Genomic DNA, 12,861 nt, shown 5'->3' with positions numbered 1-12,861 from the left:
GATTGTGAGTTCTAGTCTTTTCTTAAGTTGCTGAAAGCAGAGTGGCGCAGCGGAAGCGTGCTGGGCCCATAACCCAGAGGTCGATGGATTGAAACCATCCTCTGCTAAACATTTTCTTTTTAGATTTTAAGTGCGAACAACATTTTAAAAAAAATGTGTCGTTTCATGGGCATGTCTCAGTTCCATTATACATTTTTTTGACCTCTTCCAACAGTTCGTATTGGTCATACTGTTTACACAGTACCCCAGTGGCCTAAGACACTGGCCTCCTAAGCCATGGATTGTGAGTTCTAGTCTTTTCTTGAGTGGCTGAGAGCAGAGTGGCGCAGCGGAAGCGTGCTGGGCCCATAACCCAGAGGTCGATGGATCGAAACCATCCTCTGCTAAACAGTTTCCTTTTAGATTTTAAGTGCAAACAAAAAATAAAAAAATGTGTCGTTTCATGGGCATGTCTCAGTGCCAATATACATTTTTTTTACCTCTTCCAACAGTTCGTATAGGTCATACTGTTTACACAGTACCCCAGTGGCCTAAGACACTGGCCTCCTAAGCCATGGATTGTGAGTTCTAGTCTTTTCTTAAGTGGCTGAGAGCAGAGTGGCGCAGCGGAAGCGTGCTGGGCCCATAACCCAGAGGTCGATGGATCGAAACCATCCTCTGCTAAACTGTTTCTTTTTAGATTTTAAGTGCAAACAAAAAAAAAAAAATGTGTCGTTTCATGGGCATGTCTCAGTGCCAATATACATTTTTTTACCTCTTCCAACAGTTCGTATTGGTCATACTGTTTACACAGTACCCCAGTGGCCTAAGACACTGGCCTCCTAAGCCATGGATTGTGAGTTCTAGTCTTTTGTTAAGTGGCTGAGAGCAGAGTGGCGCAGCGGAAGCGTGCTGGGCCCATAACCCAGAGGTCGATGGATCGAAACCATCCTCTGCTAAACATTTTCTTTTTAGATTTTAAGTGCGAACAACATTTTTTAAAAATGTGTCGTTTCATGGGCATGTCTCAGTTCCATTATACATTTTTTTGACCTCTTCCAACAGTTCGTATTGGTCATACTGTTTACACAGTACCCCAGTGGCCTAAGACACTGGCCTCCTAAGCCATGGATTGTGAGTTCTAGTCTTTTGTTAAGTGGCTGAGAGCAGAGTGGCGCAGCGGAAGCGTGCTGGGCCCATAACCCAGAGGTCGATGGATTGAAACCATCCTCTGCTAAACTGTTTGTTTTTAAAAATGAAACGCAAACAGAAATGAGAAAGCTAAATTTCATTTGCGTCTCTCAGTGCTATCCAGTACACATTGTTTTTACTGCTTCTATCAGTTCGTACTGTTTGCAGCAGGTAAACAGTGCCCCAGTGGCCTAATGGATAAGGCACTGGCCTCCTAAGCCAGGGATTGTGGGTTCAAGTCCCATCTGGGGTGGAAGGAAGCAGAGTGGCGCAGCGGAAGCGTGCTGGGCCCATAACCCAGAGGTCGATGGATCGAAACCATCCTCTGCTAAACAGTTTCCTTTTAGATTTTAAGTGCAAACAAAAAATATTTAAAAATGTGTCGTTTCATGGGCATGTCTCAGTGCCAATATACATTTTTATTTACCTCTTCCAACAGTTCGTATAGGTCATACTGTTTACACAGTACCCCAGTGGCCTAAGACACTGGCCTCCTAAGCCATGGATTGTGAGTTCTAGTCTTTTCTTGAGTGGCTGAGAGCAGAGTGGCGCAGCGGAAGCGTGCTGGGCCCATAACCCAGAGGTCGATGGATCGAAACCATCCTCTGCTAAACTGTTTCTTTTTAACAAAAAAAAATGTGTTGTTTCATGGGCATGTCTCAGTGCCAATATACATTTGTTTTACCTCTTCCGACAGTTCGTATAGGTCATACTGTTTACACAGTACCCCAGTGGCCTAAGACACTGGCCTCCTAAGCCATGGATTGTGAGTTCTCCATGTCTCCGTCTTTTGTTAAGTGGCTGAGAGCAGAGTGGCGCAGCGGAAGCGTGCTGTGCCCATAACCCAGAGGTCGATGGATTGAAACCATCCTCTGCTGAACAGTTTCTTTTTAGACTTTAAGTACGAACAAAATTTTTAAAAAATGTGTCGTTTCATGGGCATGTCTCAGTTCCATTATACATTTTTTTGACCCCTTCCAACAGTTCGTATTGGTCATACTGTTTACACAGTACCCCAGTGGCCTAAGACACTGGCCTCCTAAGCCATGGATTGTGAGTTCTAGTCTTTTCCTAAATGCCTGAGAGCAGAGTGGCGCAGCGGAAGCGTGCTGGGCCCATAACCCAGAGGTCGATGGATCGAAACCATCCTCTGCTAAACAGTTTCTTTTTAGATTTTAAGTGCGAACAACATTTTTAAAAAAATGTGTCGTCATGGGCATGTCTCAGTTCCATTATACATTTTTTTGACCCCTTCCAACAGTTCGTATTGGTCATACTGTTTACACAGTACCCCAGTGGCCTAAGACACTGGCCTCCTAAGCCATGGATTGTGAGTTCTAGTCTTTTCCTAAGTGCCTGAGAGCAGAGTGGCGCAGCGGAAGCGTGCTGGGCCCATAACCCAGAGGTCGATGGATCGAAACCATCCTCTGCTAAACAGTTTCTTTTTAGATTTTAAGTGCGAACAACATTTTTAAAAAATGTGTCGTTTCATGGGCATGTCTCAGTTCCATTATACATTTTTTTGACCCCTTCCAACAGTTCGTATTGGTCATACTGTTTACACAGTACCCCAGTGGCCTAAGACACTGGCCTCCTAAGCCATGGATTGTGAGTTCTAGTCTTTTCCTAAGTGCCTGAGAGCAGAGTGGCGCAGCGGAAGCGTGCTGGGCCCATAACCCAGAGGTCGATGGATCGAAACCATCCTCTGCTAAACAGTTTCTTTTTAGATTTTAAGTGCGAACAACATTTTTTAAAAATGTGTCGTTTCATGGGCATGTCTCAGTTCCATTATACATTTTTTGACCTCTTCCAACAGTTCGTATTGGTCATACTGTTTACACAGTACCCCAGTGGCCTAAGACACTGGCCTCCTAAGCCATGGATTGTGAGTTCTAGTCTTTTCTTAAGTGCCTGAGAGCAGAGTGGCGCAGCGGAAGCGTGCTGGGCCCATAACCCAGAGGTCGATGGATCGAAACCATCCTCTGCTAAACAGTTTCCTTTTAGATTTTAAGTGCAAACAAAAAATATTTAAAAATGTGTCGTTTCATGGGCATGTCTCAGTGCCAATATACATTTTTTTACCTCTTCCAACAGTTCGTATTGGTCATACTGTTTACACAGTACCCCAGTGGCCTAAGACACTGGCCTCCTAAGCCATGGATTGTGAGTTCTAGTCTTTTCTTAAGTGGCTGAGAGCAGAGTGGCGCACGTGCTGGGCCCATAACCCAGAGGTCGATGGATCGAAACCATCCTCTGCTAAACTGTTTGTTTTTAGATTTTTAACAAAAAAAAATGTGTCGTTTCATGGGCATGTCTCAGTGCCAATATACATTTTTGTTTTAACAGTTCGTATAGGTCATACTGTTTACACAGTACCCCAGTGGCCTAAGACACTGGCCTCCTAAGCCATGGATTGTGAGTTCCAGTCTTTTGTTAAGTGGCTGAGAGCAGAGTGGCGCAGCGGAAGCGTGCTGGGCCCATAACCCAGAGGTCGATTGAAACCATCCTCTGCTAAACAGTTTCTTTTTAGATTTTAAGTGCGAACAACATTTTTAAAAAATGTGTCGTTTCATGGGCATGTCTCAGTTCCATTATACATTTTTTTGACCCCTTCCAACAGTTCGTATTGGTCATACTGTTTACACAGTACCCCAGTGGCCTAAGACACTGGCCTCCTAAGCCATGGATTGTGAGTTCTAGTCTTTTCCTAAGTGCCTGAGAGCAGAGTGGCGCAGCGGAAGCGTGCTGGGCCCATAACCCAGAGGTCGATGGATCGAAACCATCCTCTGCTAAACAGTTTCTTTTTAGATTTTAAGTGCGAACAACATTTTTAAAAAATGTGTCGTTTCATGGGCATGTCTCAGTTCCATTATACATTTTTTGACCCCTTCCAACAGTTCGTATTGGTCATACTGTTTACACAGTACCCCAGTGGCCTAAGACACTGGCCTCCTAAGCCATGGATTGTGAGTTCTAGTCTTTTCCTAAGTGCCTGAGAGCAGAGTGGCGCAGCGGAAGCGTGCTGGGCCCATAACCCAGAGGTCGATGGATCGAAACCATCCTCTGCTAAACAGTTTCTTTTTAGATTTTAAGTGCGAACAACATTTTTAAAAAAATGTGTCGTTTCATGGGCATGTCTCAGTTCCATTATACATTTTTGTGGAACCCTTCCAACAGTTCGTATTGGTCATACTGTTTACACAGTACCCCAGTGGCCTAAGACACTGGCCTCCTAAGCCATGGATTGTGAGTTCTAGTCTTTTCTTAAGTGCCTGAGAGCAGAGTGGCGCAGCGGAAGCGTGCTGGGCCCATAACCCAGAGGTCGATGGATCGAAACCATCCTCTGCTAAACAGTTTCTTTTTAGATTTTAATTGCGAACCAAAAATTTTAAAAATGTGTCGTTTCATGGGCATGTCTCAGTGCCAATATACATTTTTTTTTACCTCTTCCAACAGTTCGTATTGGTCATACTGTTTACACAGTACCCCAGTGGCCTAAGACACTGGCCTCCTAAGCCATGGATTGTGAGTTCTAGTCTTTTCTAAGTGCCTGAGAGCAGAGTGGCGCAGCGGAAGCGTGCTGGGCCCATAACCCAGAGGTCGATGGATCGAAACCATCCTCTGCTAAACAGTTTCTTTTTAGATTTTTAACAAAAAAAAAAAAATGTGTCGTTTCATGGGCATGTCTCAGTTCCAATATACAGTATTGGTCATACTGTTTACACAGTACCCCAGTGGCCTAAGACACTGGCCTCCTAAGCCATGGATTGTGAGTTCTAGTCTTTTGTTAAGTGGCTGAGAGCAGAGTGGCGCAGCGGAAGCGTGCTGGGCCCATAACCCAGAGGTCGATGGATTGAAACCATCCTCTGCTAAACAGTTTCTTTTTAGATTTTAAGTGCGAACAACATTTTTAAAAAATGTGTCGTTTCATGGGCATGTCTCAGTTCCATTATACATTTTTTTGACCCCTTCCAACAGTTCGTATTGGTCATACTGTTTACACAGTACCCCAGTGGCCTAAGACACTGGCCTCCTAAGCCATGGATTGTGAGTTCTAGTCTTTTCCTAAGTGCCTGAGAGCAGAGTGGCGCAGCGGAAGCGTGCTGGGCCCATAACCCAGAGGTCGATGGATCGAAACCATCCTCTGCTAAACAGTTTCTTTTTAGATTTTAAGTGCGAACAACATTTTTTTAAAATGTGTCGTTTCATGGGCATGTCTCAGTTCCATTATACATTTTTTTGACCCCTTCCAACAGTTCGTATTGGTCATACTGTTTACACAGTACCCCAGTGGCCTAAGACACTGGCCTCCTAAGCCATGGATTGTGAGTTCTAGTCTTTTCCTAAGTGCCTGAGAGCAGAGTGGCGCAGCGGAAGCGTGCTGGGCCCATAACCCAGAGGTCGATGGATCGAAACCATCCTCTGCTAAACAGTTTCTTTTTAGATTTTAAGTGCGAACAACATTTTTAAAAAATGTGTCGTTTCATGGGCATGTCTCAGTTCCATTATACATTTTTTTGACCCCTTCCAACAGTTCGTATTGGTCATACTGTTTACACAGTACCCCAGTGGCCTAAGACACTGGCCTCCTAAGCCATGGATTGTGAGTTCTAGTCTTTTCTAAGTGCCTGAGAGCAGAGTGGCGCAGCGGAAGCGTGCTGGGCCCATAACCCAGAGGTCGATGGATCGAAACCATCCTCTGCTAAACAGTTTCTTTTTAGATTTTAAGTGCAATCAAAAAATATAAAAAAATGTGTCGTTTCATGGGCATGTCTCAGTTCCATTATACATATTTTTGACCCCTTCCAACAGTTCGTATTGGTCATACTGTTTACACAGTACCCCAGTGGCCTAAGACACTGGCCTCCTAAGCCATGGATTGTGAGTTCTAGTCTTTTCTAAGTGCCTGAGAGCAGAGTGGCGCAGCGGAAGCGTGCTGGGCCCATAACCCAGAGGTCGATGGATCGAAACCATCCTCTGCTAAACAGTTTCTTTTTAGATTTTAAGTGCGAACAACATTTTTTTAAAAATGTGTCGTTTCATGGGCATGTCTCAGTTCCATTATACATTTTTTGACCCCTTCCAACAGTTCGTATTGGTCATACTGTTTACACAGTACCCCAGTGGCCTAAGACACTGGCCTCCTAAGCCATGGATTGTGAGTTCTAGTCTTTTCCTAAGTGCCTGAGAGCAGAGTGGCGCAGCGGAAGCGTGCTGGGCCCATAACCCAGAGGTCGATGGATCGAAACCATCCTCTGCTAAACAGTTTCTTTTTAGATTTTAAGTGCGAACAACATTTTTAAAAAATGTGTCGTTTCATGGGCATGTCTCAGTTCCATTATACATTTTTTGACCCCTTCCAACAGTTCGTATTGGTCATACTGTTTACACAGTACCCCAGTGGCCTAAGACACTGGCCTCCTAAGCCATGGATTGTGAGTTCTAGTCTTTTCCTAAGTGCCTGAGAGCAGAGTGGCGCAGCGGAAGCGTGCTGGGCCCATAACCCAGAGGTCGATGGATCGAAACCATCCTCTGCTAAACAGTTTCTTTTTAGATTTTAAGTGCGAACAACATTTTTAAAAAATGTGTCGTTTCATGGGCATGTCTCAGTTCCATTATACATATTTTTGACCCCTTCCAACAGTTCGTATTGGTCATACTGTTTACACAGTACCCCAGTGGCCTAAGACACTGGCCTCCTAAGCCATGGATTGTGAGTTCTAGTCTTTTTCTAAGTGCCTGAGAGCAGAGTGGCGCAGCGGAAGCGTGCTGGGCCCATAACCCAGAGGTCGATGGATCGAAACCATCCTCTGCTAAACAGTTTCTTTTTAGATTTTAAGTGCAATCAAAAAATATAAAAAAATGTGTCGTTTCATGGGCATGTCTCAGTGCCAATATACATTTATTTTACCTCTTCCAACAGTTCGTATTGGTCATACTGTTTACACAGTACCCCAGTGGCCTAAGTCACTGGCCACCTAAGCCATGGATTGTGAGTTCTAGTCTTTTCTTAAGGGGCTGAGAGCAGAGTGGCGCAGCGGAAGCGTGCTGGGCCCATAACCCAGAGGTCGATGGATCGAAACCATCCTGTGCCAAACTGTTTGTTTTTAGATTTTAAGTGCGAACAACATTTTTAAAAAATGTGTCGTTTCATGGGCATGTCTCAGTTCCATTATACATTTTTTTGACCCCTTCCAACAGTTCGTATTGGTCATACTGTTTACACAGTACCCCAGTGGCCTAAGACACTGGCCTCCTAAGCCATGGATTGTGAGTTCTAGTCTTTTCCTAAGTGCCTGAGAGCAGAGTGGCGCAGCGGAAGCGTGCTGGGCCCATAACCCAGAGGTCGATGGATCGAAACCATCCTCTGCTAAACTGTTTGTTTTTAAAAATGAAACGCAAACAGAAATGAGAAAGCTAAATTTCATTTGGCCTCAGTGCTATCCAGTACACATTGTTTTTTGCTTCTATCAGTACTGTTTTAAACAGTGCCCCAGTGGCCTAATGGATAAGGCACTGGCCTCCTAAGCCAGGGATTGTGGGTTCAAGTCCCATCTGGGGTGGAAGGAAGCAGAGTGGCGCAGCGGAAGCGTGCTGGGCCCATAACCCAGAGGTCGATGGATCGAAACCATCCTCTGCTAAACAGTTTCTTTTTAGATTTTAAGTGCGAACAACATTTTTTAAAAATGTGTCGTTTCATGGGCATGTCTCAGTTCCATTATACATTTTTTGACCCCTTCCAACAGTTCGTATTGGTCATACTGTTTACACAGTACCCCAGTGGCCTAAGACACTGGCCTCCTAAGCCATGGATTGTGAGTTCTAGTCTTTTTCTAAGTGCCTGAGAGCAGAGTGGCGCAGCGGAAGCGTGCTGGGCCCATAACCCAGAGGTCGATGGATCGAAACCATCCTCTGCTAAACAGTTTCTTTTTAGATTTTAAGTGCGAACAACATTTTTAAAAAAATGTGTCGTTTCATGGGCATGTCTCAGTTCCATTATACATTTTTTGACCCCTTCCAACAGTTCGTATTGGTCATACTGTTTACACAGTACCCCAGTGGCCTAAGACACTGGCCTCCTAAGCCATGGATTGTGAGTTCTAGTCTTTTCCTAAGTGCCTGAGAGCAGAGTGGCGCAGCGGAAGCGTGCTGGGCCATAACCCAGAGGTCGATGGATCGAAACCATCCTCTGCTAAACAGTTTCTTTTTAGATTTTAAGTGCGAACAACATTTTTTAAAAAATGTGTCGTTTCATGGGCATGTCTCAGTTCCATTATACATTTTTTTGACCCCTTCCAACAGTTCGTATTGGTCATACTGTTTACACAGTACCCCAGTGGCCTAAGACACTGGCCTCCTAAGCCATGGATTGTGAGTTCTAGTCTTTTGTTAAGTGCCTGAGAGCAGAGTGGCGCAGCGGAAGCGTGCTGGGCCCATAACCCAGAGGTCGATGGATCGAAACCATCCTCTGCTAAACTGTTTGTTTTTAAAAATGAAACGCAAACAGAAATGAGAAAGCTAAATTTCATTTGCGTCTCTCAGTGCTATCCAGTACACATTGTTTTTACTGCTTCTATCAGTTCGTACTGTTTGCAGCAGGTAAACAGTGCCCCAGTGGCCTAATGGATAAGGCACTGGCCTCCTAAGCCAGGGATTGTGGGTTCAAGTCCCATCTGGGGTGGAAGGAAGCAGAGTGGCGCAGCGGAAGCGTGCTGGGCCCATAACCCAGAGGTCGATGGATCGAAACCATCCTCTGCTAAACAGTTTCTTTTAGATTTTAAGTGCGAACAACATTTTTTAAAAATGTGTCGTTTCATGGGCATGTCTCAGTTCCATTATACATTTTTTGACCCCTTCCAACAGTTCGTATTGGTCATACTGTTTACACAGTACCCCAGTGGCCTAAGACACTGGCCTCCTAAGCCATGGATTGTGAGTTCTAGTCTTTTCCTAAGTGCCTGAGAGCAGAGTGGCGCAGCGGAAGCGTGCTGGGCCCATAACCCAGAGGTCGATGGATCGAAACCATCCTCTGCTAAACAGTTTCTTTTTAGATTTTAAGTGCGAACAACATTTTTAAAAAATGTGTCGTTTCATGGGCATGTCTCAGTTCCATTATACATTTTTTGACCCCTTCCAACAGTTCGTATTGGTCATACGTTTACACAGTACCCCAGTGGCCTAAGACACTGGCCTCCTAAGCCATGGATTGTGAGTTCTAGTCTTTTCTAAGTGCCTGAGAGCAGAGTGGCGCAGCGGAAGCGTGCTGGGCCCATAACCCAGAGGTCGATGGATCGAAGCTAAACTGTTTGTTTTTAGATTTTAAGTGCGAACAACATTTTTAAAAAATGTGTCGTTTCATGGGCATGTCTCAGTTCCATTATACATTTTTTGACCCCTTCCAACAGTTCGTATTGGTCATACTGTTTACACAGTACCCCAGTGGCCTAAGACACTGGCCTCCTAAGCCATGGATTGTGAGTTCTAGTCTTTTTCTAAGTGCCTGAGAGCAGAGTGGCGCAGCGGAAGCGTGCTGGGCCCATAACCCAGAGGTCGATGGATCGAAACCATCCTCTGCTAAACAGTTTCTTTTTAGATTTTAAGTGCGAACAACATTTTTTAAAAATGTGTCGTTTCATGGGCATGTCTCAGTTCCATTATACATTTTTTTTGACCCCTTCCAACAGTTCGTATTGGTCATACTGTTTACACAGTACCCCAGTGGCCTAAGACACTGGCCTCCTAAGCCATGGATTGTGAGTTCTAGTCTTTTTCTAAGTGCCTGAGAGCAGAGTGGCGCAGCGGAAGCGTGCTGGGCCCATAACCCAGAGGTCGATGGATCGAAACCATCCTCTGCTAAACTGTTTGTTTTTAGATTTTAAGTGCGAACAACATTTTTAAAAAAATGTGTCGTTTCATGGGCATGTCTCAGTTCCATTATACATTTTTTGACCCCTTCCAACAGTTCGTATTGGTCATACTGTTTACACAGTACCCCAGTGGCCTAAGACACTGGCCTCCTAAGCCATGGATTGTGAGTTCTAGTCTTTTCCTAAGTGCCTGAGAGCAGAGTGGCGCAGCGGAAGCGTGCTGGGCCCATAACCCAGAGGTCGATGGATCGAAACCATCCTCTGCTAAACAGTTTCTTTTTAGATTTTAAGTGCGAACAACATTTTTTAAAAATGTGTCGTTTCATGGGCATGTCTCAGTTCCATTATACATTTTTTGACCCCTTCCAACAGTTCGTATTGGTCATACTGTTTACACAGTACCCCAGTGGCCTAAGACACTGGCCTCCTAAGCCATGGATTGTGAGTTCTAGTCTTTTCTAAGTGCCTGAGAGCAGAGTGGCGCAGCGGAAGCGTGCTGGGCCCATAACCCAGAGGTCGATGGATCGAAACCATCCTCTGCTAAACAGTTTCTTTTTAGATTTTAAGTGCGAACAACATTTTTAAAAAATGTGTCGTTTCATGGGCATGTCTCAGTCCCATAACCCAGAGGTCGAAGAGAGAGTGTGCTGGAAGAGGGAGAGAGTGAGCTGGGAGAGGGAGATAGTGAGCTGGGAGAGGGGGAGAGTGAGCTGGGAGAGGGATTGCGTGAGCTGCGAGAGGGAGAGAGTGAGCTGGAAGAGGGAGAGAGTGAGCTGGAAGAGGGAGAGAGTGAGCTGGGAGAGAGGGAGCTGGGAGAGTGTGAGCTGGGAGAGGAAGAGAGTGAGCTGGGAGAGGGAGAGAGTGAGCTGGAAGAGGGAGAGAGTGAGCTGGGAGAGGGAGAGAGTGAGCTGGGAGAGGGAGAGAGTGAGCTGGAAGAAGGAGAGAGTGAGCTGGGTGAGGGAGAGAGTGAGCTGGGAGAGGGAGAGAGTGAGCTATAAGAGAGAGAGTGAGCTGGGAGAGGGAGAGAGTGAGCTATAAGCGAGAGAGAGAGCTGGGAGAGGGAGAGAGTGAGCTGGAAGAGAGAGAGTGAGCTGGAAGAGGGAGAGAGTGAGCTGGGAGAGGGAGAGAGTGAGCTGGGAGAGGGTGAGCTGGGAGAGAATGAGCTGGGAGAGAGTGAGCTGGGAGAGGGAGAGAGTGAGCTGGGAGAGGGAGAGAGTGAGCTGGGAGAGGGAGAGAGTGAGCTGGGAGAGGGAGAGAGTGAGCTGGAAGAAGGAGAGAGTGAGCTGGGAGTGGGAGAGAGTGAGCTGGGAGAGGGAGAGAGTGAGCTATAAGAGAGAGAGAGTGAGCTGGGAGAGGGAGAGAGTGAGCTATAAGAGAGAGAGTGAGCTGGGAGAGGGAGAGAGTGAGCTGGAAGAGGGAGAGAGTGAGCTGGAAGAGGGAGAGAGTGAGCTGAAAGAGGGAGAGAGTGAGCTGGAAGAGGGAGAGAGTGAGCTGGGAGAGGGAGAGGGTGAGCTGGGAGAGGGAGAGAGTGAGCTATAAGAGAGAGAGTGAGCTGGGAGAGGGAGAGAGTGGTAGAGCCGATTTTGGACAAATCAGTCAAGACACCAACCATAGTAAATGGTTAAACACAGGTTTTGAAGCAGCTCCTGAATTGTATTGAATATAGCTATGATCCCCTTTATCTTCATGTAATGACATAAAAAATGCTAATAATACTGAGCCTGGGTTTGACATCTCACCTTTACAGTGGTTTTCATCCCAGGGGTAGACACAGTTCTGAATCCCGTTACACACCAGGCTGTTGTTGATACACATGTTACTGTGACAGAAGAAGGCACCCGGGTCACATGGAGCTGTGACGACAGGAGAGAGAGCAACGTTAGAGAGATACATCATGTACTCATAGGAATCAGTGCTCAACAACTGTAGAGGGGAAAGGGGGGTCAGTTGGAACAGAGAGGTGCGGGGGGAACAGCTCGGGGATTCGATCCAGCAACCTTCCGGGTACTGGCCCAACGCTCTAACCACTAGGCTACCTGCCACCCGTTCCATTTTTGTAATCAATTATGTATTAGACGTAGCCCCATAATGATCACAAGTATAAACTACATAACTCAAATGGTTAAGGACGATTGTGATTTTAATGAAAGGAAATTAAAGCATACTATTGGAGACCAAACAGCCTTTTAACCGTGTCTGATCTGACACAAAATCAAGCCCACTAGGAAGCACCAGTCAGTCAACAACGTGAATCATTATCAGAGACAGACATGAACCTGTGTGTAATGACTCAGCTCTGTACCATCTGTTCTCCATGAATTTTCATCTTTCCTCCCTTTTCAGAAATCCGCTGAGACAAGGCCGTGCATAGTAATCTCTCTGGGAGTGTACTTCATAAAGCTATCTGTATAATTACATGTCAGACTAACACTAGAGTGCTCTTCATAAAGCTATCGATATAATTACACATGCAGGGTAACACCTGGAGAGAATACCTTGATATCCTGGAGATATCACACTAACACATGTCGGCCTGAATCCTTCAGGGCCAGAGTTACTGCATATATACATAACTTAACTTGAATGGGAAAACCAATCATCTACGTATAGATGCCAATAGGGAGACATGTGCAAACTTAAGAGGTACGTTATGATGGTGTGTTGATACTGGCAGGGAATGGAACGCTGTGCGTGCGTGTTTGTGCGTGTGTGTGTGTGTCTGTGTGTTTGTGGGTGTGTGTGTGTGTGTCTGTGTGTTTGTGCGTGTCTGTGTGTTTGTGCGTGTATGTGTGTGTGTGTGTGTGTGTTTCTGTGTGGTTGTGGG

At 45.7% G+C, this 12,861-nt stretch overlaps 1 protein-coding gene and 3 non-coding genes across 4 annotated transcripts in view; 3 read left to right on the top strand and 1 right to left on the bottom strand.

Moving 5' to 3' along the window:
• LOC124039100 (neuropilin and tolloid-like protein 1) overlaps positions 1-12,861 on the bottom strand; it is a 204,948-nt gene that overhangs the window by 46,754 nt on the left and 145,333 nt on the right. Inside the window, exon 8 of the mRNA XM_046354982.1 lies at positions 11,777-11,890. Coding sequence (XP_046210938.1) covers positions 11,777-11,890 — 114 coding nt within the window. The remainder of the gene's footprint in view (positions 1-11,776; positions 11,891-12,861) is intronic.
• trnar-ccu lies at positions 1,351-1,423 on the top strand. Its single transcript has one exon. It is a non-coding gene; the product is annotated as a tRNA-Arg (tRNA).
• trnar-ccu lies at positions 7,661-7,733 on the top strand. The gene has a single exon. It is a non-coding gene; the product is annotated as a tRNA-Arg (tRNA).
• trnar-ccu lies at positions 8,779-8,851 on the top strand. Its single transcript has one exon. It is a non-coding gene; the product is annotated as a tRNA-Arg (tRNA).

The sequence above is a fragment of the Oncorhynchus gorbuscha genome, linkage group LG07, assembly GCF_021184085.1.
Source record: "Oncorhynchus gorbuscha isolate QuinsamMale2020 ecotype Even-year linkage group LG07, OgorEven_v1.0, whole genome shotgun sequence".
Taxonomy (NCBI): domain Eukaryota; kingdom Metazoa; phylum Chordata; class Actinopteri; order Salmoniformes; family Salmonidae; genus Oncorhynchus; species Oncorhynchus gorbuscha.
Note: the sequence above shows the minus strand (reverse complement) of the source record. Positions and strands in the feature narration are given on the sequence as shown.